The sequence below is a fragment of the Rana temporaria genome, chromosome 6, assembly GCF_905171775.1.
Source record: "Rana temporaria chromosome 6, aRanTem1.1, whole genome shotgun sequence".
Classification (NCBI taxonomy): Eukaryota; Metazoa; Chordata; class Amphibia; order Anura; family Ranidae; genus Rana; species Rana temporaria.
In genome coordinates this window covers 72595831-72622595 of record NC_053494.1, presented here as the reverse complement: position 1 = coordinate 72622595, position 26765 = coordinate 72595831, and the positions used below count along the sequence as shown (strand labels likewise).

Below are 26765 nucleotides of genomic sequence, written 5' to 3'. Positions count from 1 at the left end.
CAACTTGGCGGCACACGTTCATGTTTATATGTAAAATTACATTATATGTTATTGTATATGTATTATTTAATAAACATGTTGTTTTTGATTTTTTAAAAGAGCTGGCTGGTAAAAATTAGTGGTCACAGTGTATCCCCCTGAGGAAGCCAAGTTGGCGAAATATATAGGGAAGTGACATCATATCTGACCACCAGTATACTTTAATCTGGGAATACCAGCGACCCATACAGTCCAGTATACCTGTATTGAACATACATGTTTTTAATGAATTGTTTCTATTGTGTAGTCTGTGCAATATTTTTATGATATTTTAATAATTAAAATTTATTGTGATGTCGATACTTTGATATTTGAGCACCAATTCCATCATCCTCCTCTATACACAGCCCATCATTTACATTACAGCCCTGTCCATACACTCTCTAAAGTTAAAAATAATCGCTGCCAGTCCCTCTATTTCATGCATTCCTTCCTACCAAGGGTTAATGTAAACTGATTCCTCTACCTCATATATATATTTTTTATTTAACCACTTACTTGGCACTTAAACCCCCCTCCTGCCCAGGCCAATTTTCAGCTTTCAGCGCTGATGCACTTTGAATGACAATTGTGCGGTCATACAACACTGTACCCAAATTAAATTGCTATAATTTTTTTCCCACAAATAGATTTCTTTTGGTGGTATTTGACACTCAAAGGCATTGATGGGTGGCACTGAGAAGTGGCACTAATAGGTGGCATTGATAGGTGACACTGATAGCTGCCAGTGATGGGCACTGATGGGTTGCAGTAATGGGCACTGATCGGCACTAGTAAGTTACTCTGATAGGCAGCACTGCTAGGTGGCACTGATTGGCACCACTGGTGGGCATTGATAGGCGGCACTTGTGGGCATTGATAGGTGGCACTGGTGGGCACTTGCAAGTGGCAATGGCAGGTGGTACAGGCAGGGGGTATTGACTGCATTGATGAGGGGGATGTGCCTCCTTCCTCTTCGGGACCGATGTCCCTTACACATAAGCCGGTGATCGGCTTTTTTTCTCCTCTGTCAGCGTAAGGAGAAAAACAGATTACCGGCTTTTGTTTACATCACGTGATCAGCTGTCATTGGCCGGGACCGGACCTGTGATCACCCGAGTCTCAGTGACTCGGGTGATCACAGCGCACAAAGGGGAGGATGTCTATTGACGTCCTCCCGGCATTTTGGGTCCGCGTTGTGGCCGTCATTCGGATATAAATATTTTAGATTTTTTAATACATTTTAATAAAATGTTTTTGGAATAAAAATCTATCTAAAATATAGTTTTCTATTGAAGATACATTAATTATTTAGTTTATTCAGCATGAAATGGAGCTTACTTGTTATGTAGCATGAGGCTGTCTATTCTGCAATATTAACATTTTTAGTAAACTCATTCAATGAATCCAAGCTCTGCAAGCTGATGTAACATGTACTGCACTGATGCATTTACACAATGTCACAGTAACCATGTGATAAACCAAAGTTCAGGAATATTACTTTATCCCATTGTTTTGCAAATGAATGTACACTTCAAACTTTATGATTGAATCGGTTCTGATATTGCTGAAAATAACTATTGTTAGTAAAAACTAACCTGACAGCTTATTATTCTAAATAGAAAACCTTCATTTTGTTTGCAAATATTAAAGATTCTAACTACCAGCAAGAATACGTCTTTACATTTAAAGAGCACCTGTCATTTCAGATCCATTATGGCAGCACCTGTTAGGGGGCATCCACTCATCCACTGCTGCTGCCACGTGCCCCACCTTGTTGTGTCACTGCCACATCACCAGCCAAGCAATTAAAGTGAATGGGACTGTCAGTGAGTCAACAGCGGCTCAGAGTAGGAGCTGCTGTGGGACAGAGATGACAGTTGCTCTTGAAAAATTATGATTTAAATCGAGTTAATTTAAACCAGGATTTAAATCAAATCCACCCTGAGGGCCTGACAGTTAATAGTTTTGACTTTAAAATGCACAGGCAGGGCTGTCCCGGGAGAGGCAGGCGGAGCCGGAAAGAAAACATCATCCATGCAATAGATGTGGCCCGTTCTCCGAATCGATGCCGAATTGTGCAAGGCTGCATCGATTCAACGATTATTTTCCACACCCTAGTTGCTTTATGCAAATGCTATTTGTTGAGTAAAACATTTGTTCATAATTTAGCATTGGTGCCAAAGTATATACTGCAATTCCACACACTACTGCATTCAAAAGTTAGGAAGCATGAATCATTCCTAGTTACCAAATGTGGTAACAGAAATAAATGTGACTCACAATGGAAAATATGGAAAGATTGGATTAAAGCACAATGATGGTTATTTCCTTTGCATAAAGTTACTCTGATATCAAATACTTCATATCTCCTACTACCCTTTTCTCCCACACTTATTGGTCAGACATTCACACTGTTGTCTACACCTTTAATTACACAACTTTTTATTTTGTTCTTTACTCTCCTTTTTTTGCAATTTTATTTTTATTTCGGTTTGCTTTGTTTTTTCAATTATATATCCGGTTATCAATGAAGGCGGACTTTGATTGCTGTTTGCATATTTGAACCTGTCCAATTGTAAGCCTTTTGACTGTTACTAAATTTGTACTTTTTGGTACTATCTTGTACCCTGTTTTGTATTATGCAAATTCACGTTAATGAAAAAAATGATAGAACAAAAAAAACGTTAGGATTCAGTTCATATCGAAAAACTTAAAGATATAAGGGATTCTGAAGAGAAAAAAAATCATAGGTAACATACATTGCTTATTTCTAAGATCATCATTTTATTGGTTATCAATATAACTTGAAGTGAAAATAAAGTAAACATTGCATGCCATGTCATACTGGATGGAAAATGAAACCAAAATAATGAAAGGTTTTAGTTGTATGTTTAACAGACCAAAAGGGAGTCAACAAGATTTCAATGTGCATATATTTTTTTTGAGTTTGCAAAAAAGGTAGTAGAAAGTGCAGCTGGCCATCACAACTGTTACAATAATAATGTTTTACTGATCACGTAGGGTAAATGGATCTCTATTTCATTGCTATGTTACTACAAATTAGTTTTTTCTGTTGGTTTTGTGTTCTTTGTTGTCTACTGTACAGGTGTGTATAAGGTGTATATATTTGTATGATTTTTCAGTTACATGTATGAAACCATGACCGAAGAAGGGAACTAAGTATTTGCAAAAGCTTGCAAAATATTTTAGGTTGGTCACACAAAAAGGTATACCCTACTCTCCTACTTCTATTTCAACAAAAAAAATCTAAGCTGAAAATCTAAAATGGTATCAAAGATTTTAGAACGCCCATTATAATAAAATTTCCTAAAATAATTTCCTATTATGATTTCAAATATAAAATAATTGGAAACCACTTTGTATATAAAGCATTACATTCTCCTTTTTAATACTTAATTAAGTTCATAATATCTTGATCAAGCCCATGATTTTTGAGTTTATCTAGGCTGTAATATCTGTGGACAATTTGATTTTCTGTGACAACTACCACACGCACACCATGTTCATCTTCTCCAAGCTGGCAGCCAATGGCTGATGTCACTACCATATCCAGATCTTTATAGGTTCCACCAGCATTACGATGATAATGTCCTGAGAAAACAGCCTTGACTCCTATAAAAGAAAGAATAACAGATTAGTGAAATCCAACATTTGTAATATTGTTTACTACTGTATATGCATTTACCTTTGAGTCTATTGAAGCACGTAGGGATAAAAATGATACATGTGGGGTTTTGTGCATCTGTCCTCAACAGCTGGATACTGGCAAACAGAAAAACCTGGCCTGCTCACTATACCCCACCCCTAACTTTCATGACTTATTTTTTTTGGCAGAAGTACAATGGTCCAATTACACCCGATGGATTCCCAGAGAAGGATTTTACGCTATTTACATAAATCTTATTTTCTGTATCTGGACATATGGATATAGGAAATCATAAATATGTGGGATGTCCAAAGCAGTCTAACTGAAGGGTATAAAAAAGCCATTGAGAGATCCAATGGATGTGGAAATCTTAATAGAAAAGTATTCAAAGGTATAATTATTCTGTAAAAAATTTAGGAGAAATGTGGGGATTGGTTCCATAAGGAAAGGCATCAATAATTAATCTGATGTTCCAGAAAAGGACAGGTAGGAGACTTATCTGAAAGGATACTGGACCTTAAAAAAATGAAGGGCAACCACCATAAAGAGACACCAGGTGGGTAAAAACCAACAGCAAAAGCGGTCAACAGAAAACAAGAATGTCTGTAAAGGGAAAGAATATTATACAAAGTAGGTCTCAACCAAAGATCAACCAGTGAACAGATAGGAGTTGAAGCAGAATACCTTTAACCCTTAAATGCATTGAAAAAAAGATCTGAAAAAAAAAACAGCCCTTTAAGAGCATTCAAATGGAGAAAGGAAAGAATATCTTCAATTTGAAATACAAATAGGGATGGAGTACCAAGTCTCTTTGGGAAAAGGTGGAAAGATTTACGCTCCTATTTAAAAAGCCTAAGAAAAAAAAAAAACACATGCAGTAGTTAATTTAATAAAATTGGAAAATGCTAAATCTGGTGCATCTGTCCATGCTTAGCATGGAGGACTATAAAGTCCAGCTTTTCTGGAAACAGTCAAAGGAATAGGAACAATGGATTACAAATCAATTTCATGTACCGGTGGTCCTGCAGCTGAAAAAAAAAACACATCCAGGTAGATCACAGGAGCCCAAACTAAATATAAATTGCAGCGCAAAAACCTTGTCAATAAAATAGTAACAATTTATTCAACATGAAAAAATAGTACACTTACATCTGAGATTCTTGGCATTGAGCATAAAACCTGGATAGGTACCGCAGGGCTGTCAGCGTGTATCAGCAGTCTAGGGCAGTGATGGTGAACCTTGGCACCCCAGATGTTTTGGAACTACATTTCCTATGATGCTCAACTACACTGCAGAGTGCATGAGCATCATGGGAAATGTAGTTCCAAAACATCAGGGGTGCCAAGGTTCGCCATCACTGGTCTAGGGGCTTGTGCATCGTAAAGCTGTCAGTGTGGATCGGCCTGATGTGGGTCTCTCCCCACCAGTACACACAGCCTAAGTTTTACAGCTGTCAAAAGATTCCACCCGTGTTGGGTGTTCTGCATGAAGGAGCGGAAAGGGGGTAACGTGTTTCAGAGGATTCTTCCTACTTAGTCAAAACCTGTCCCATGGATTATTAAGAGAGTTTAGGGCTAATTTCACACTGGGGTGGCGGGTGTGTTAGTGGTAAAGTGCCGCTAGTTTAAGCGGTGCTTTACTGATGATTAAGCAGTGCTTTTCGGTGGTTAGCGGGGCACTTTTAACCCCACAAGAAGGGGTTAAAAGCCGGGCTTCTAAAGCACTTTTCATTACAATGGGCAGGGGGGGTGTAGAGGCATGGTATACAGCTCTCCCAAACGATCCCAAAGATGCTGCTTGCAGGACTTTTTTTCCCATCCCACAAGAGCACGGTCCCAGTGTGAAAGCACTCAGGCTTTCACACTGGGGAGGCATGAGAGGCAGTATTCAGGCACTTTCAGACACTATGTTTAGTGCTAAAGTGCCTGAAAACTGCCTCATTGTGAAAGTAGCCTAAATTAGGGGGTTGACCGATACCGATACTTTGGCTGCCTTTCAGGTCAATAGTCGATATTAATTTTTTTTCTAAATTGTCGCTATATTTTTGCTTATAGGGCAAAAAATAAAAACTGCAGAGGTGATCAAATACCACCAAAACAAAGCTCCATTTGTGAGAAAAAAAGGACGCCAATTTTGTTTTGGAACCACGTCGCACGACCGCGCAATTGTCAGTTAAAGCGACACAGTGCTGAATCGCAAAAACGGCCAGGTCCTTTACCTGCATAATGGTCTGGGTCTTGAGTGGTTAAAGGGGAGTTCCAGACATTTTTTATGTTTATTAAAAGTCAGCAGCTACAAAAAGTGTAGCTGCTGGCTTTTAATAAACATACTTACCTGTTCCACGGTCCAGCGCCGCTTCGCTCCTCTCCCCCCCTTCTCCGCGGCGCCTCCATTGTAACTGTGGGCTTGTTTTTTATTTTCTAAATAGGTTCCTTTAAGCTAGTGCATTGTTGGTTCACTTACCTTTTGTGGCAAACCTAGCCACTTCTAGAACGCTGGACGTTACATGTCATACGGTTGTCTGTATTATATGCTATGTATTCTGCTGGGTCTTATGTGGGCATAGTAATTTGTATGCTGGTAGCCGTAAGCCACTAGCATTCAAGTACTTTGTTTTATGTTGCCCAATCGGTGTTCGGCAGTTTTAAACCGAACTCCCACAACACATAACCCCAGACCCCAGCTATCAACCGACTTTTCCCTCATGCAGCAATGCCTGATGGGAGAATTATCCAAAATGTTAAGTTCCCCATGTGGTCCTCACTGTATTACCCCTGATAAATCTGTTTGGCTGTTGGAAACCCCTTGCATGGGGAATTATATAAATATGAAAGCCTGTGAATAAAAAGTCAGTTGACTCCCAGAGCTGTGTTTCGTCCGGTTACTGGGGGGGATTTGGGACATTGCCTTACTTTTCAGCGCTGACTGTGGATTTACCCTGGTTACCAGCGGAGATCGTGGATTTTAATATTGTACTCCGCTACAATTGGTGGCAAGCGACGGGATCCAACCTTACAGCCAATAAGCGCAATTTGTGCAATGTGAACTACCGATGTAAATGGAGACGGATTATTCCACGCTAAATCGACAGACATTAAAGGAACTGCTAGAAGCCAGGGGTAAGGTAGCCAGCAACAAATCCAAAGCTGTACTAACTGCCGAGCTGATGGAGGGAGACAGAGCCCGCAGCGCTGTGACGGTATTAGAATGATATCCCAGTCAAAGATTCCCTTCTTCCCATAAAGAAAATCACCCAATATTCCATGAGGAGGAATATTCCTGGGATCGCCCAATAAGCCACACATGAGTCAGAGCTTACTGCTGGAACAAGACAGACTTTAATGGTACAACACACAGCTTATATGTAATTTACAAAACTGTTACAATGACAATCTCTGCCCCCTCACACTGGGGGCTTCCATACAGATGATAGGCAGACACTTCAGAGTCGACCCTGAAAACATTTATTTAGATAATGACATCAGTGAAGGTAATTACTAGTTGTAACAGAATACATTATCTAGACAGCCTGGCCCCGCATATAGAAGAGATAATTACCACAATGAAGCAATTAGAATAATTAACATGAGCCACTTCTAATCACGGTAAACAGTAAACGCAGGTCTCCTTCACACACACAATAGATCAATTCCCCTTTGAACTAGGGAGCTGGCTGAAGAAGGGTCATTAACATCTCAACAGCCTGTTAGCAGTTGAGTCCCACCTGAAATCACCTTCCCTCTAACACACACACACAGCATTAAACTGGCAGGGAGAATTATTGCCGCGTACACACCATCACTTTCTGCGATGAAAAAATGCGACGGTTTATGTGATGGAAAAAAACGACATTTTTCAAACTTCAATTTGAACAACGACGTAGCATACACACCATCACTTTTTCACAACGCTCTAGCAAAGCGCAGTTCCGTCAATCACGCACAACGTCACTATAAAGGGTCGTTTCCATGCGGAAGACGGCCTCTTTTGCTGATATTGTGTTGCTGCGTGTTAGTAAAAGTTTGGTGAGAGACGATTCGTGATTTTCAGTGTTTGTGCTTTAAATTTCGTTTTCTGTCGTACAGTTTGTGTATTTGTCGTCGGATCTGTGATGCAGTGCTTGTACTAAGGACGTATTTGTTTTGGCATTACGTTTTGTGTGCACGGTGCTGTTTAGCAGGTCGTTCTTCAGAGGCCATTCTGTACTTCAGGTACCCCCCCAGATTGTTTGACTACATACTAATATTTAGTTTTATTATTTTTTGGTTCTTTTTTTTGGGGGTGGTTTCTCAGGTGACAAACTCATCCCCCTAATTCTAGTTTTTGAACATCAGAGGGGGTGATTAATATGCTTAGTGTTCACATGTTATTTTTTAATCTTAACCTTTTTTTTTTCATTTTTTGGGGGGATCCCTTGAAATTGTAGATATATTCTGTTCACAATGTTTGTTTGAATGGATTTTTTCTTATCTTTCTATCCAGTTCCCCACCACGCCACAGGAATGGCAGACTGTGGCAGCGGACTTTTCCCAGCGTTGGAACTTTCCGAACTGCGGAGGAGCCATTGATGGCAAGCACATCCGCATTGTGCCCCCACCCCATAGTGGATCCCATTTCTACAACTACAAGGGGTTCCACAGCGTTGTTTTGATGGCGGTGGTCTCTGCCAACTGAGTTTATGTATGTGGATGTTGGGAAAAATGGCCGGATGTCGGACGGCGGTGTCTTTGCGGAGACGGAGTTCGCCCAACGGCTTCAGTCGGAGGACCTTGCCTTGCCACCTGCGGAGGAGAACGAAGAGGGTCTGCCCTTCGTGTTTGTTGCAGATGAGGCTTTTGCTTTGGGTCCCCACCTCATGAGGCCATTTCCCCTACGCACCCTCACCCATGAGAGGAGGGTTTATAATTATCGGCTGGCCAGAGCAAGACGTGTGGTAGAGAATGCCTTTGGAATCATGGCCAGCCGATTCCGATTGTTTTTAACAGCAATCAACCTTGCGGAATACAAGTGGAATCACGTTATTTTATGTTGTTGCATTCTCCACAATTTTTTAAAAAGACATTCCCACAATTACCTCACGGTATTGCCTGATGAGGCAGATGTTGTGGCTCCGGAGCCGGGACGTGAGGCTAGCCATAGAGGCTTGGCCCCCCAAACCGCACGTGCAGTCCGTCAATCCTATGTGGACTATTTTATGGGGAGGGGGGCCATTGCAATGCCCGATCTTCATTAAATAATAAAATATAATTTTTTCTTGATTAAACAGTGTAAATTTATTTTGTATCTTTTTTTTTTTTTTGTGTATTGTTTCTTTTTCCTAGGTTCTCATCCAGCCATGTGTTTGGGATGTCCTAAATTCCCATGAGTGTAAATCTTAATAACTCTACAAATATGCCTGAGTAATTTAATGAGTCAGCATTGATACCAATAACTACACACACATTTTTTGGCTTACAAATTTTTTTATTTTTTTTAATTAGTACAAAATATAATCTTTTTATTATTTTTTTTTCTTTTTTTAATTAGTACAAAATATAATCTTTTTTATATATATTTTTTTTTAATTAGTACAAAATAGAATCTTTTTATTATTTTTTTGTCTTTTTTTAATTATTACAAAATAGAATCTTTTTTATATTGTTTTTTTCTTTTTTTTAATTAGTACAAAATAGAATTGTTTTCTTTTAACATCTAAAAGCCTTTTTCACAAACAAAATAAAAGGACCAAAAACAATTAAACCCTCCCCAAAACATTAATACAATTTTTGAGCTGACGTTCCAGCGTCTTCGCTTTGTGGCGAATTTCCCGGCAGGCCCTGCATGTCAGAACCTCGGCGATGAGGAGCTGGGCACTATACGTGTTCAGTCCCGGACCAGCCCGATTTCCTCCTGAAATGTGGAACCAAAACATGTGTTAAAAGATTGTATGCCTATATCTATATTCCCTGAAAATGTGGTATATGTTACTTTACCGGATGTTGTGGCAGGTTCCCCTTCATCTTCATCTACATCCCTCGGGGGTGTGGCTTGGTTGGCTTGTGCCTCCTGCCTTGCGGCTTCATTGTGCCCTACAAGATTGAAGAAAGGGAAAACAGGAGGTTAAAACATTAGAGCGGCCTGAAAGGACCCAAAAATATTTTAAAGAAAATAAAAGAGGGCAATATTGTTGTTTTTAAAAAAAACGTTCAAAGAAGATAAACCAGTATTTAATCCATTCACAAAGTAATTTAAAATCTGGGTACAATTGGTGTATTTTTCTATATGTTAGCTAACCAAGTATCCCCTGGATCTGCTCACCCCTGTGTGTCAACCAACATAGGTTGTGATTGTGACAAACAATTGTGCTACTGAGTACACATGTTCAATAAAAAAATGATGAGCAAACGCTCCTTTTTCGGTATCTCAAGGTATTTAAGTTTGTGCAAAAATAAGCAGAAACACATTTACATCAATACCAGAATTGAAGACACCTTTAAGCCCAAAAAATGTCACAACTTTCATGTTTGTGTCGAATAATTCTCTCACTTTTTCACCTCTTGGCTGCAATAATTTTTGCAGCCCTTCTCTCTCTCTTTTTCCTCTCTTTCACTTTCATTAATTGTCTTGAGCTTGGGTTTAGGGCTATAGGGCACGCCATATTGGAGGCCCCCCGATGCCTTAATTTCTTAGTTCTCCTAGCTTCACACACTTTCACATTTATTATTCTCCACTTTTTATTTTTCCTTACCCATGATCACTGGTATGTGCCCACCACAGGGTTTCAATCCTGCCCTTGTCTTGTGGGCTTCCCTTCTCCTCACCTGAGTATGCTGCAGCCGCAAGTGAGGTGACAGTGTTGTAGTTCACCTTTATTAGCAATTAATTCCAGTGGGTTTACACCCCTACTGATTATTATTTTTACTTTCTATTAATTTATTTTATTCCAATTCCCATGTCCTTCTATCTTGTTACCCTGTGGGTCAATTGGTACGGCCCCGGCGGCCGAATCTCCCATCCGCGGTGGACAGGTGTCTCCCCTGGTGGGGGGGCCGTTCATGGCTTACCCCCACTTGATCCTCCCTGGCTCGGGGCTCCCCACCCCTTGGCTCTGGCGGATCACACTCACACAGCAGCGCTGCCCGCGCACTTGCGTTGTGCGGGGTGACTGACCTGGTGACGTCATGACGCGGCTCTCCATGGGCGTCCCTGGCGTCTCCAGGCTGGGATAGCTTATTTAATGGCCGGCTGGCCATTAGATCAGCAGCGTGGACCGGTCCACTGGCGGTTCGACTGCAGGGCTCTGATGGTCCAGGACGTCCTCGGCAGCACTTAGGGATCCCTATGGGTCCCAGCTATCTCCCCAGCTTATGCATTACCTTGCAACCGTCACCTACACGGATACCTCCGCTGGATGACACGATGCTGGTTTTACCAGCATCATTGGATTTTTTATCCATGTACCCTGTAAATCCCCTATTGCTTGTATCAGCTTGCCGTTCTTGTCCTGCCTCTTCCTGCAGTCCACCAGCAATCCATCCTACCATGGCCGGGTTAATCCTCACGGCTCATACCGTGGTAAGCTTGTCAACCCCCCCTGTCACCACCCCTGGGTTGTTTTTTCCCCCCTTCCCCCCCCCCCTCTCTCTTCACCCTTTTCTTCCCTCCTTCTTCCCCCCTCTTCCCAATCCACCTTTCTTTCCTCCCCCCTCTCACACCCCCCTTTTTTCCTCCTTACCCTCCCCTTTCTTTTTTCCCCTTCTTTCCCCCCCCTTTTCCTCTCCCCTTCCCGTCTCTTCCCTGTACCCCTTCCCCCCCCTTTCCCTTCCTTCCCCCCCCCTCCATTTTAGTGTTCCCTCCTTACCCTTCCCTGCGTCCCTGTCCTTCTTCTCACCCATTATCCCCCTTCCTTTTTCCTCTCTTTCCCTCTAATTCTTTCTCTGTTTCCCCCCCCCCCCCCTCCCCACTCTTGTTTCCTCTTTTTTTCCCCCTCCCCCCTTCCCTTCTTCTCTTCCTTTTCCCTACCTTGCCAGGATATGATGCTCTGGGGTCTTACATGTATAGCCTTATTGGCATGACTATACATATACATTCTTCTTCACCTCTAGAATTCCACGATTTATTATCCCCCTGTTCGCCGCGGGGGGAACCCCCCTGAACCGTTCGGTTCCGTGCATTTACAATTGACCCATTGGGTAAGCCTATATTATTTATTATGTTGATTTGTACTTTTCTTGCTGATGTTTATTACATGTTTTTTTACTGTACTATTCATTGTATAGATTGGCTGTCCTGACGAAGCGGCATCCCCACGAAACTAGTCGACCTTGACCAATCATGGATTTGTACAATTGTGTTGTTTTGCATTTTTATATTTCAATAAATCTTTTACATTTATGTTTATTGTATTTTTATGAGTACCGAGATAGTCCCCTCAAAACCAATTGAGTGGGCAATGTTGGGTTTAGCTTCAGCTACTATTCCCTTGTTCCCACTCTCCCCTTTTCTCTACTACAACTGGGATGATGGTACATTTCTATCTATATTATGTGTTTTTATATGAGGCTATACTCCCCCTTTTGTTTGGTCCTAGGAGTCGTCGTTCATTCGCCCCCAATTCCTACAATTACGTTTTTCTTTATGATCCAGTGCTTCAACTCCCCTTTGCACATGCAAACTAGGCATGATGCCATTTCGCACTAATATGGTATTGGATTATTGAAAGTCAGCGAATGAACGACGACTACGACGACTGAATCATGCGTCCACATTCATAATATTTAATTCTGGTCAACCTGCAAAAAAACACATGGCACAAAACACACCCAAATAATTAATACACATGGAAAAAACTTACTTCTTCTTCGAATCACCCTATTTATTTTGGCAAGTTGGTGGGGTTCCCTCTTCTTTAAATCTGACCACCTTTTGCGTAGGTGCTCTCTGCTCCTGCGTCTTCCAAACTTCCGCTGGAGCCTACGGATAACCTTCTCCATTATTGTTGCCTTCACTTTATTTGGATGCATGTAGGGGCCATGCTTGGCATCATAGTCCTCCCTCCTCAATATGGGGACCATCTCCACCATTTCATTGAATGACATGTTGGAGGCTCTGCATCTGAATCTGCGGCGTGGTTGGGCCTGGCCTGCCTCCTGGCTTGAGCTGGAATAGACCTCCATGTTGTCCATCTTTTCTCCCTCACCAAACGACAGAGAAGGGGCGTGGAAAGGACGATACCGAACGTCAGGGGCGGGGTGTCGTGCGGAGCGTCACGCGTGCGTAGTGTAAAAAGGGATCGGACGTGTTTGTAAACTGCGTGCATAGTCTGTTGAAGAAGGCGGAAGTCACGATCTTTGCTAACGACGATACGTAAGTTATTTTTTACGACTTTATTATAGTGAAGAGGGAATGAGTTTGTGGGCTAGTTAGGGGAAGTAAGCTAGTGGCTTTAATTACATTAGGTTTTGGCTTCTGTTTCATGTGCAGAAAGAATGGATCCCTTCAAGGATGCGGAGTTCCTGACAGAATTTATCCAAAAATGGAAGGAACATCCTGTTCTGTGGCAAACCAAAAATACCATCAATAAAAACAAAGATGCCAGGGAAAAAGCAAAAGAGCATGCTTGAATTTCTGAAAACAAGGGTCCCCAACGCCACAAAAGCCACAGTGAAGAGCAAAATGAATTCCATCAGGGGCACCTACAGGGCCCAACGGGTCCAAGTCCTGGCCTCAATGAGGTCTGGGGCTGCAGCTGACTCCATCTACAAACCAACAATGTGGTACTACAGTCAGCTGCAGTTCCTGGACGACCACATTGAGACCAGGGCATCCCTGTCTACCCTTCCCCCAAGAGGTAGCTCCCAGCTTCCCAGCAGCCAATCCTCCAGTCTTCTCTGCAGACAAGAGCAGGCAAGCTCAGAGGAAGAGCACGAGTTCCTGGAGGACCCCAATTGTGACCCATGGAGCATGGTATGTGTTTTTTGTATGAATTTAGTTAGTATATGACAAGTCTAGTAATAATGTTAAATTTTGTTTGAAATTCTAAGTGAATCTCCAAAGTTTTGGGATAAGATCAATAGTCAGTAGTGGCAAAACAGGATGGGGCCAAAATTGGGCAATTAATAATGTTTCTAAAGGAGTGGGTGGCATTTTCGGAGAGGCCAGTAGGGGGGGGGTAACCCAATACACCTGCAAGGGGTCCCAGATGGAAATCACCCTTTTTGAGTACAATCTAGTTGACACGAAATTTACTACTTAATTTTTGGGGGAAAAGGCCACTTATTTCCAAAATTAGGCCTGCAACAACCCACATAATTCCAGGGGGACCATGTCTGAAGGTGTGTAAGGGGCCACATAATTAGGGACGGCGACCCTGTGTGTAATATATATTGACATTCAATTTGCATCACAATTTGTGTGTGCTTAATGACAAACACAAATAAACTATGTTCCTTTTTTTGATACACAGGCAGACCAAAGCCAGGAAGAGCCAGGGCCCACAGTGAGCCAGGAAGAGCCAGGGCCCACAGGGAGCCAGGAGGAGCCAGGGCCAACTGCAAGGCAGGAGGTGGCAGAACCCACTGGGAGCCAGGAGGTGGCAGGCCCCAGTGGGACCCAGGAGGCACGCCGGCAGGATACCATCTCCCGGATCCCTCCATTCCGCAATCCCGCTAAACGGGTCAGGAGTCTGCGCCAAATGGAGGAGGAGACCCAGGGCCTGCTTCGCCAAGCTACTGCGGCCATCCGAGAGCCACCCAGTGAAGTTGAGGGGTTCGCAGCGCTCATTGCAGCCAAGCTCCACAATCTGGAGCAGAGCCAGCGTGTGCGCTGCGAACAACTCATCTTCAAAGCCATAAGCATGGCATCCCTGGGGCAGCTCGATGACGACACCGACATTGTGCGGATTGCTCCTCCTGTCCTTGCTGCTCCTCCTGCTCCTGCTCCTCCTCTTCATGAGGCTGCTCTGGCTCCTGGCACTACATCGCCTCCAGGAACCCAGCCCCCAAGGACTCGGGCTACAGGGAAGGCTGCAGGGAAGACTGCAGAGAAGACTGCAGGGAAGGCTGCTGGGAAGAAAAAGCCCAAAAAATAAAATGGTGCCCCTGATGGAATTTTATGTTGACTCACAGGCTGAATTGGTGGCTTCGGGGACCCTTGTTTTCAGCAAAGTTCAAGCACGCTCTAAAGTGCTGCCTTCCTTGGCATCTTTGTTTTTATTATGTTGTGTTTTTGGGTTGTCACCATTTTTTTTGTTAATTTTTGGGCAGAATAAATGCACTTTTAAGTTTTCAGCCAAATTTGACCATGTTTCTTTTTTGTAGATTTGAGAGATCATTAGTGAATGGGCAGACCCATTCCCGAAAAGTTCTTGGAAACATTAACAAGGTCAAAAAACATGCTTGTGGGTGAGTTCCACAAAAAAATATGTTGTTGCAGCCACTTCACACACTCCCAAATCAACACAAAATAGAGATTTCCAATAAAATTGGTGAAAAAAAAAAAAAAAAAAAAAAAAAAAAAGGTTGCCCAATATATATATTTAAAATTTTGAAGATGTAAGATACAACTAAATAACAGAACACAAACATAAACATTATCAAACAAGAAAGAAACTACTTAAAAGCTTGTCATAACTATGTAACAAGATCAGCCGCAACAAACGTCCATTTTTGGGTAGCAGTTAAAAGCAGGGGTTAAAGAAGCGCTTTCTTTTCTTGTATATAAGCTGAAAAAGACCTAACGAATGTGCTTATTCCATTTTGAACAGTCGTTTTACATGAATGAGCGCTGCCGTCTCCTAACTTGCTTCTGAGCATGCGCGTGCTTAAAACGACGTTTTTACATACACACGGTCAATGTTTAGAACACAGAAAGCGACGTCGGCCAAAAACGACACATAAAATTGAAGCATGCTTCAATTTTTTTTGGTCGTTTTTTAGAAGACATAAAACGACGTTTTTGCCCACACACGATCAATTAAATTGACGTTTTTCAAAACGTTGTTTTTTTTCATCGCAGAAAGTGATGGTGTGTACGCGGCATTACACTGAAGCATATCCTTCACAATGGCCCCCCTTTTTCTCCCTGCTCCGGCAACCCGGTTGGACCTTCCCTGGTCCAGTAGGGTTGACGGGTTCAGAGCTTTTAGTCCGAGGTTAACTCAGTTTGGCTTGACTGACCTCCCTTGGCAACTGCTTCTGACTCAGGTATGCCACCGGGTCGTCAGATTACACGCCGGTCAGTCCCCAAGTCTTTGTGCAATCTGCAGAGTCACCAGAAGTCAGTGTGAGGACGGCGAATGGGTCTGTGCGCCGCCATCTAGGTGTCCCGCTATGGGAGGGGCAGGTTATGGCTCTGAAGTGACAATCCCAGGAGATTCATAAAAAGAAAAAGTTATATTTGTTGAAATGCTGTAGCACTGGTGCTCAGAGTCCGGGGGGGAATTGTCATGGTCTTACCTCTTGCTGGCTTCTTTCATCTGACATGTGCTGGCGGCCATGTTGGTTTCTGGGCTTCTTATAACTTACCACACCCTGCGGCTCCTCCTTCCCACTGGGAGGAGCTGGATGCCTTGCATATATATAGGAGGTCTGTTGCTTCAGTTCCTTGCTTGGTCCTCTTGTATTCACATGCTCCTGAGATTGTGCTGCTGCTTTTGGTTACCGACCCGGCTTCCACGGACTACCCTTATGGCTCCTGATTCCTGGCTTCGTTCGGACTATCCTTCTGGCTCCTGATCCCTGGCTCCGGTTCAAGACTCTGCACTGTTTGATCATCCGTTTGGACTTTTACCTTGCTGTTTGGTTTTCAATAAAGCCTTCCTATTTCATTTATCTATTGTTGTACGTCTGATTCATGCTTCCGTGACATTAGGACCAAGCCATGAATTCTGACGGTACAGGGCCACCTTCGCTGCCCATGCTGGTTGCCAGACTTGATCAGCAGGATCACCTGCTGGGTCAGTTCGCTCAGGCGTTGCAAACCCTGCTTGCACGCACGGCTCATCTCGCTCCCATTGCCGATAGGCCGGTTGTCGCTCCTGGGTCTGCTCCTACTGCCGCTCCGGTTGTTGCGCCAGAGTCTACCCCGACACCTGTTGCGCCTGCGGTGTCTCGGGGTATGACCGGTTCTGCCCCCCTTCCGCAGCGCTTTGGGGGAGAGCCAACTCAGTGCCGAGGTTTCCTTAACCAAGTGGGCATTTATTTCGAGTTGCTGCCACATGCCTTTCCTACTGAGAGATCTAAGGTGGGCTTCTTGATCTCGCTGCTCTCGGACAAGGCCTTGGCCTGGGCCAGCCCTTTATGGGAGAACAACAATCCGGTGGTTGCCGAGTTTTCCGGTTTTGTTGCTTCTCTTCGGAAGGTATTCGATGTACCGGCTCGCTGTCCGTCAGACAGGGTTCACGATCGGTAGCCGAATACGCCATTGAGTTTCGTACCCTGGCAGCAGAGGTGGGCTGGAATAATGAGGCTCTGGTCGCTGCTTTCTCCCATGGTCTCTCGGATGCCTTGAAGGATGAGGATGCAGCTAAGGACCTACCAGTGGAGCTCGAGGCTCTTATTTCTTTCCTGATATTGATTGACACCAGACTCAGGGAGAGACCTTCCTTTAAGGAGAGCCTGCGGAGGTCTCCTAACAGATTGGCGCCTACGTTTGCTGTCCCACCCGTGCCTCCCTCTCCTCCCACGCCTCCTGGAGTTGACATGTCTGGGGGTGAACCCATGCAGCTGGGGTTTGCTCGCCTGTCCGAGGGGGAGAGGGCACTCCGGAGACGCGAGGGCCAATGCATGTACTGTGGTCTCGGTGGGCATTTTCGGTTGGCATGTCCGAACCGTCCGGGAAACGCTCGCACCTGAGATCCTGTCGGGGGCAGATCTTGGGTGGAGTCTCTTCGTCCCCGGTTTCCCGTGCTGATAAACCACTGATCACCGTTGTTCTCTCCTGGGTCGGGGGCTCGGTGACGACCCAGGCGTTGGTGGACTCTGGTGCTGGTGGATTTTTCATTGATAGTAAGTTCGCTGCCGCCAACTCCATTCCTCTGCAGGCTCTAGTTTCCCCGCTGGTACCCCTCCAGCCGTCACACGTGACTCATGAGACCCTTCCAGTGGGGATAGCCATTGGGGCCGTTCACAGGGAGTCGGCCTGCCTTCAGGTCATTTCGTCTCCACACTACTCGGTGGTCTTGGGGTACCCCTGGCTCCAGAAGCATAATCCGACTTTCGATTGGAGATCGGCCGTGGTCACCACAGTGTGGGGCTAGTTGCATCCATGGGCCTGTCAAGTTGTTGTGTACTTCCTCGGACTCTGTGTTGCCTCCTGAATACGAGGGGTACCAGGATGTATTCGATAAGGTGCGCGCTGTTGCCCTGCCTCCGCACCGCCCATACGATTGTGCCATAGAGTTACAACCTGGTGCCGTTCCTCCTCGTGGCAGGGTCTATCCACTGCCGGTTGCGGAGAATGAGGCCATGGAGGAGTACGTGAAGGAGGCGCTTTCCCGTGGTCACATTCGCAAATCCTCGTCCCTGGCAGGGGCTGGATTTTTCTTTGTGAAAAAGAGGGGAGGAGAGTTGAGGCCTTGCATCGACTATAGAGGCCTTAATCGCATCACGATCAAGAATGCATACCCGATACCCTTGATTTCCGAGTTGTTTGATCGCCTGAAAGGGGCCACGGTCTTTACTAAACTCGACCCTCAGGCGGCATATAACCTGGTAAGGATCAAGGCTGGTGACGAGTGGAAGACCGCGTTCAACACCAGGACCGGTCATTATGAATCCTTGGTTATGCCCTTTGGGTTGTGCAATGCGCCCGCAGTCTTTCAGGAATTCATCAACGATGTTTTCCGTGACCTGTTGCAGCAGTGTGTGGTGGTCTATTTGGATGACATCTTGGTATATTCTGAATCCATTGAGGCCCACATTCTGGATGTCAAGCGAGTGTTACAACGGTTACGAGAGAACAAGCTGTTCGGTAAGCTTGAGAAATGCGAATTTCACCGGTCCCAGGTAACCTTCTTAGGTTACATAATTTCCGCTGAGGGGTTCTCCATGGACCCTGAGAAGGTTTCGGCTGTCTTACAGTGGCCCCAGCCCAGTGGTCTTCGTTCCCTGCAGCGCTTTTTGGGCTTCGCCAATTATTATCGGAAGTTCATCAGGGACTTCTCCACGCTGGCCAAGCCTCTCACGGATCTGACCAGGAAGGGCAGTAATTCCCAGGTCTGGCCGCCCGAGGCCATCCAGGCTTTTGAGGCTCTAAAATCTGCCTTTGTGTCGGCTCCAATACTGTCTCATCCCAACCCTGGGTTGCCCTTTGTTCTCGAGGTGGACGCGTCTGAGACGGGAGTAGGCGCCCTTCTGTCTCAGCGTCAAACACCAGAGGGTGTGGGTTTTACTCCCGGAAACTGTCTCCCGCGGAGTGCAACTACCAGATTGGTGACAGAGAGTTGTTGGCCATCGTGCAGGCTCTCAAGGAGTGGAGGCATTTGCTCGAGGGTTCGGTGGTTCCGGTTCTCATCCCGACGAACCACAAGAATCTGACTTACCTTTCTGAGGCCAAGAGATTGACACCACGTCAGGCCAGATGGGCTCTGTTCCTGTCACGTTTTAATTACGTGGTCTCTTACCTACCCGGTTCCAAGAACGTCAGGGCGGATGCCTTATCACGTTAATACTCCGAGCTGTCCAGGCAGGAATCGATACCGACTTCGGTCATACCTCCTAATCAGATCCTGGCACCAGCCTGACCTCTCCCCGTGGAGAGCAGATTTTGGCGGCCCAATCTGGTGCTCCCTCTGGGAGACCCAACGGCAGATGTTTTGTGCCTGAGGAGTTGCGCACTCGGTTGTTGCGAACCTACCATAACTCCAAGACCGCGGGGCATCCTGGAAAGTATCAGCTGTCCTGGGCTGTTTCACGTTTGTTCTGGTGGCCTTCTCTACGTTCTGACATCGCCGCATATGTAGCGGCATGCTCTGTTTGTGCCCAGAGTAAATCCCCTCGGCACCTTCCGTTGGGCCTTCTGCAACCCATCGCTACCGGGGAGCGCCCATGGTCACACCTTGGGATGGACTTCATTGTGGACCTTCCTGCATCCCAAGGCCATACGGTCATTCTCATGATTGTGGATCGGTTTTCCAAAATGTGCCACTGTGTTCCTCTCAAGAAATTACCCTCTGCACAAGAGTTGGCCACGGTTTTCGCCAAGGAGGTCTTCCGGTTGCACGGTTTGCCCAAGGAGATAGTGTCGGATCGGGGGAGTCAGTTTGTGTCCAGGTTCTGGCGTGCCTTTTGCTCCCAGTTGGGGATTCATCTCTCCTTCTCCTCGGCCTACCACCCTCAGTCCAATGGGGCCGCAGAACGATCCAATCAGGCCCTGGAGCAATTCCTTCGTTGCTATGTCTCCGATCATCAAGACAATTGGGTTGACCTTCTGCCTTGGGCTGAGTTTGCCAGGAACACGGCGGTGAACTCTTCCTCTGGGACGTCTCCCTTCATGGCCAATTATGGGTTCCAACCTGCCGTGTTACCGGAGTCATTCTCTCCCCAAGATATTCCGGCTGTGGAGGATCACCTTTCCGCTCTACGTGCTTCTTGGATACAGATCCAGAGGTCCCTTGAGGTCTCTGCGCAGCGCCAGAAACTCCAGGCTGATCGCAGACGGGCGCCTGCTCCTTCCTACCAGGTCGGAGACCGTGTATGGTTGTCCACTCGCAACCTCAACCTTCGAGTGCCCACTCCCAAGCTGGCTCCTCGCTTTGTTGGTCCCTTCCGAGTGCTTCGCAGGGTAAACCCGGTTGCCTATGCCCTTCCGCATGCCAGGTGGGAGCGCATCTCCAACGTGTTTCACGTTTCCCTGTTGAAACCACTGGTGTGCAATCGCTTCACCTCCTCGGTTCCTCGGCCTCGTCCGGTCCAGGTGGGCGATCATGAGGAGTATGAGGTGAGCGATATCCTGGACTCACGCTTGGTCCGTGGTCGGGTGCAGTTTTTGGTCCACTGGCGTGGTTATGGTCCAGAGGAGCGTTCCTGGGTTCCCTCCGCAGATGTCCATGCTCCTGCCTTGCTCCGAGACTTCCACGCGCGCTTCCCCCAGAAACCGTTTTTTGCGCCATGGAGGACGGGCCCTTGAGGGGGAGGTACTGTCATGGTCTTACCTCTTGCTGGCTTCTTTCATCTGACATGTGCTGGCGGCAATGTTGGTTTCTGGGCTTCTTATAACTTACCACACCCTGCGGCTCCTCCTTCCCACTGGGAGGAGCTGGATGCCTTGCATATATATATAGGAGGTCTGTTGCTTCAGTTCCTTGCTTGGTCCTCTTGTATTCACATGCTCCTGAGATTGTGCTGCTGCTTTTGGTTACCGACCCGGCTTCCACGGACTACCCTTCTGGCTCCTGATCCCTGGCTTCATTCGGACTATCCTTCTGGCTCCTGATCCCTGGCTCCGGTGGAAGACACTGCACTGTTTGATCATCCGTTTGGACTTTTACCTTGCTGTTTGGTTTTCAATAAAGCCTTCCTATTTCATTTATCTATTGTTGTACGTCTGATTCATGCTTCTGTGACAGGAATCAGTGCCCCATAGGGTCAGCCACCCCCTGCTCCCTCCGCAGCCGCCGGTTTTCCTCTTTGAGCTTCTCCAGCTCCATCTCTAGTTCATGGAGCCTGGGGGGGTCGGCCTGCTGTGACCTCAGGCGGTTGTTCTCCTCCATGCGGCTGATGCACTCCTGCAGTTCCATGTACTCACGGATCAGCTCCTGCTTGCTCATGTCCTGCAGGCTTTCCACGTGGTCCTTCATCATCAGGAACTGGGTGGTGGTGTAAGGGGCCACCGGTGGGCCCTTGGCGAACATCTCGGCCCGCTTTTGGGACGCCCGCTGCGACTCTCTCTCCTCCAGTCGCTTCTTCTCCTGCCAGGTCAGCTTGTTATACGGCTTCCGGGACCTCTTCTTCTTGGAGGGTAGCCGGCGGTGCCTCTTTCTGCCCAGCTCCCTCCAGGACCCCTCCGGCTCACGGCTGTCGCCCATGACCAGCTGACAATGGTGTTCCCTGTTGTCCGTAATAACAGATTGTACCATGAGGGCTTCGTAAGGGGTGCCCAATGGTTCTTCCTGACCCAGCTCCTGGGGATTCCAAGCCGAGTCTACACAATGGGCTGCGGCTGGTGGGCGGTACCCAGGTTGAGACCAATTTGACCTGGTGTTGTCATTCAGGGGGCAATTCTGCTTGAAGTGACCCAGCTGTTTGCACCGGAAGCAGCGTTGTTCGTTGTCCTCCTGGCGTGGATAGCGAGGGCTAGATGTCACCGGTCTGTTAGGAGGTTGGTATCTAGCGGCTGGTGGGTGTGAGGGCACCGTTGGTCGTGGAGGTTGTACCTGTGGTGTGACCTGGTTCGTCTTGCGAGTATCCGCATATTCATCCGCCAACTTAGCGGCCTCTGGTAGAGTCATGGGCCTGCGATCTCTCACCCAGTCTTTGACGTCCGTCTGGATGTGATTGTAAAATTGCTCCAGGAGCATTAGTTGCAAAATGTCCTCTGCGGTGGTGGCCTGGCTGCTGTTAACCCAGTTAGAGGCCGACAGGGATAACTGGCATGCCCATTCCGCGTAAGAGTCTTTCGTGGTTTTGCGTGAGTCCCTGAACTTCTGTCGGTGGGACTCTGGGGTTACTGCATAACGAGCCAGGAGCACTTCTTTAACCCGGGCGTAGCTATGGATATCCTGATCTGGCACGGTCCAGAAAGCATCAGAAGCTTTGCCTGACAGTTTGCCTGACAATATTGCAACCCACTCTCCTCTAGCTATTGGGTGCAGGTTACATTGTTGCTCAAAATCTGCCAGGTAGTTATCAATTTCACAGTCTTTTTCATCAAAAGCTTTAAAAGCGCTAAACGGAATCTTCCTTGTGTCTGCTGTGCTGTACTCACTGTTTGGAGAATGTGCGGCTGCTTGTTGGACTGCTGCCAGTTTTAACTGTAGTTCTGCATCTCTTATTTGTTTATCCTTCTGTAGTTCTGCGTCTCTTATTTGTTTAGCCTCCTTCGCTAATAGGTCCATCACTTTCAGCACCACATCCGCCGTTGGGTTCGGACCAAACCATGCTAGCTTCTCTCTCATTACTTTGTTGGCTGGCGATTCCTCTTCATGAATCACTGGTGTCTCCATCTCTTGTACTGCTGGCGTTGCTGCAACCAAGTTCTCCTGGTCCATCTCCATTAATTCTGCTATGATGACCCACTTGGTTTTGTTGCTAGCAATCCTTCCACGAACTTCCAGTAGTTCTTCCAGTGTCTGCTTGGAATCCGGGTGTAACGGAGAGTAGAAGGGAAAATCCCGCTGCTGCCAACCAGTTGTGACGGTATTAGAATGATATCCCCGTCAAAGATTCCCTTCTTCCCATAAAGAAAATCACCCAATATTCCATGAGGAGGAATATTCCTGGGATCGCCCAATAAGCCACACATGAGTCAGAGCTTACTGCTGGAACAAGACAGACTTTAATGGTACAACACACAGCTTATATGTAATTTACAAAACTGTTACAATGACAATCTTCGCCCCCTCACACTGGGGGCTTCCATACAGATGATAGGCAGACACTTCGGAGTCGACCCTGAAAACATTTCTTTAGATAATGACATCAGTGAAGGTAATTACTAGTTGTAACAGAATACATTTATCTAGACAGCCTGGCACCGCATATAGAAGAGATAATTACCACAATGAAGCAATCAGAATAATTAACATGAGCCACTTCTAATCACAGTAAACCGTAAACGCAGGTCTCCTTCACACACACAATAGATCAATTCCCCTTTTAACTAGAGAGCTGGCTGAAGAAGGGTCATTAACATCTCAACAGCCTGTTAGCAGAGGAGTGAGTCCCACCTGAAATCACCTTCCCTCTAACACACACACACAGCATTAAACTGGCAGAGAGAATTACACTGAAGCATATCCTTCACAAGCGCTATACCACCAGCAGCCATGGAAGAAACCCTCTACCAGAGAGAAATGAGGACCAGGCTGGAATTTTTGCCACAGCCTATATCAGATGCCATGCTGCACATGGTAATGGCGAATGTGTAGGAGTACGTGATGGCACACAGTCCGCAGCATACACTGTCTCGAGCAGAATCCACTACTGGGTCACTCTACAACCAGGTAAAACCCAAAATTCCCTATCATGCCTTTAAAATGTTTTGCGAGGAGAAGGATGAGATTGATGGGTATTTACAGGATTTTGAGAGACTGTGATTTACATGACTTGGAACGGATGGTATGGGTCCCATTGCTAGCAGGCAAGCTGGCAGGTCGGGCAGCAGAAGCATATCGCGATGTACCCAGTGAGGACAGCAAGGACTATGATAAAGTGAAGCGAGCGATATTAGAGAGATACGCCATTACTCCATAGGCATACCGGCGCAAGTTTAGAAACCTGCGCAAACCAGAGAAGGATTCACATGCTGGACCAAGCTTCCCAAGGGTGGATACAAGCCAGCCAAGCCACTACTATGGAGGAATTGCGACAGTTAATGCTGTTGGAGCAATTCTTCAACGGTTTGTCCCCAGAGGCACAAGAATGGGTGCGAGACAGGAAACCTCTCACCCTAACCGAAGCGGCTCGATTAGCGGATCAGCATTTTGATGCGAGGAGACATCATGGGCCCCTAACCAAGAGTTATCCTCGACCTGCGGGACCACCCAGTACTCTACCACCCCCCGCTCTCACAGCCTCCCCTTTTCGTCAATCCCAAGGGACTTTACCACCACCCTCCAGATATAACGGACGTGTCAACATCCAATGCCACACCTGCAAACAGTGGGGACATATGGCACACGAGTGCACCCAAAACCAGGGCAGACCCGCCTGGAACCAAGGCCGACCGAACCCGGCACCAAGGGCTGCTGCCCATCATTATCAACGGGAGCCGGCCGCTCAAGAGATGTTGAACATTCCAGCGGAAGAACCCCTGGGAATCTTGCATGAGGTGATGACAGTCCGAGCCACGGATAACCGACAGCATCATCGACAGCTAGTGACCTTGGAGGGGAAAGAAGTCCAGGGGCTTTGGGATTCAGGAGCTACTTTAACCTTGATAGCACCCCATTTGGTCCCTGACTCGGCACACACTGGCGGATCCGTGGCAGTACGAGTGGCAGGGGGAGCAGTGTACCGACTACCCACTGCCAAAGTACATTTGGATTGGGGTGTGGGAGGGGGGACGGTAGAAGTGGGCCTCATGCAAAATTTACCAGCAGATGTTGTGCTGGGAAATGACTTGGGCCAGATGACCTCTGCTTTTGTACCCCAGGCCCCATACCAGGAAGCCCATCCAGTGACCACACGGCAACAGGCTCGCACCACGGTTCCACCGACACACTCTGAGGCTCCGGTAAGAGACCATGACCCCCACACGACACTTATGTCCTGGGATACCCCGACTAAGTTTGAGGCCGAGGTGAGGTCAGACCCCACGCTACAGGTATACAGGGACAGGGTACACGCTGACCAGGCTGGGCTAGAGGGGGAGCGGTACACCTGGGAGAAAGGGCTACTTTACCACATTGCTGAAAGAGGAGTGGGAGGGTCGGCCACAGTAACGACTAAACAGTTAGTGGTTCCCCAGAAGTATAGGCAAGAACTGCTTCGGATTGCCCACGACATTCCCCTGTCTGGGCATCTGGGGATGACACGTACCCAAAACAGGTTGACCCACGCTTTCTTCTGGCCAGGGATCTCCAAGGATGTGAGGCAATACTGCACCTCCTGTGACATTTGCCAGCGAGTAGGCAAGCGAGGTGACCGCCACAAAGCCAAGTTATGTCCTCTTCCCATTATTGAAGAACCCTTCAGTAGGGTGGCCATAGATATAGTGGGGCCCTTACCAAAACCCAGTCCCTCCAGGAAAAGATATATTTTAACTGTAGTGGACAATGCCACCCGGTACCCCGAGGCTATAGCCCTCACCAACATTCATGCCGAAACTGTGGCAGAGGCCTTAATGAAAATATTTTCCAGGGTGGGGTTTCCCCAAGAAATCATATCCGATAGAGGCACCCAGTTCACCGCCGAGGTAACCCAACAACTATGGAAGATATGTGGCATTAAGCCAATAGTAAATTTGGCATACCACCCCCAGTCCAATGGTCTATGCGAAAGGTTTAATGGTACGCTGAAGCAGATGCTCCGTACATTTGGAGAGTCTCATAAAGACTGGGAGCGCTTTCTACCCCATCTGCTCTTCGCTTATAGAGAGGTACCCCAAGAGTCAACAGGGTTTTCCCCTTTTGAATTACTGTTTGGGAGAATGGTGCGAGGGCCACTAGACCTAATTAGAGAGCATTAGGAGGGGGAGAGTAGCCCAGACGAAACCCCTATTGTATCCTACGTACTGGAGTTCAGGGACCGTCTGGAGGCGCTAACCCAGGCTGTGCGCACCAACCTCCGGGCGGCCCAACAACGTCAGCGCCGCTGGTACGATAGGGGAGCCAGAGACCGCAGCTTTCAGGTGGGACAAAAGGTTTTGATTTTAAAACCGGTCCGCACAGACAAGCTGCAGGCCATCTGGCAAGACCCATACCAGGTGGTGGAACAGAGATGTGACACCACCTATGTGATTGGCCCCTGCTCAGGGGTAGGGGTGTAACGGATCGTCACCGATCCGTGATCCGAACGGGCCACCCCGTTCGGATCGGCACACCCCGCGATCCGCGGAGCGCTCCGGAGCCTAGGCCTAGGAAAGTCCCCGGCTTCGGCCTAGCTCCGGAGCGGCGGCCAGTCTGCTTGCCAGAGCCCAGCGTGACACGCCTCCCCGCCTCCCCGGGGAGGCGTGTCACGCTGTGCACTGGGCTCTAGCAAGCTGAATGGGAAAGTTAGCAGTGAAGCACTGGTGTGAGAGGAGGGGGGAGGGGGGGGGGGATTAAAGCGGAAGCACGTGAGGCTGTTTGGGACTTAAAGTACAATCTTGATGTTTTTACAGATATATATATATATATATATCTGTAAAAACATCAAGATTGTACTTTAAGTCCCAAACAGCCTCACCTGCTTCCTCTTTAATCCACCCCTGTGAATTGCTATTGTGCTCTTTTTTCGG

The 26765-nt window shown here is 46.8% G+C and overlaps 1 protein-coding gene and 1 long non-coding RNA gene across 2 annotated transcripts in view; one reads left to right on the top strand and one right to left on the bottom strand.

The window, feature by feature from the left end:
- Positions 1 to 2785: 2785 nt before the first annotated feature.
- Positions 2786 to 26765, bottom strand: part of CPPED1 (calcineurin like phosphoesterase domain containing 1) — a 192454-nt gene continuing 168474 nt past the window's right edge. Inside the window, exon 6 of the mRNA XM_040358462.1 lies at positions 2786 to 3654. Coding sequence (XP_040214396.1) covers positions 3428 to 3654 — 227 coding nt within the window. The 3' untranslated portion in view covers positions 2786 to 3427. The remainder of the gene's footprint in view (positions 3655 to 26765) is intronic.
- On the top strand, positions 10776 to 12062 carry LOC120944478. Its single transcript, XR_005750390.1, has 2 exons — positions 10776 to 11243; positions 11774 to 12062. It is a non-coding gene; the product is annotated as an uncharacterized LOC120944478 (long non-coding RNA).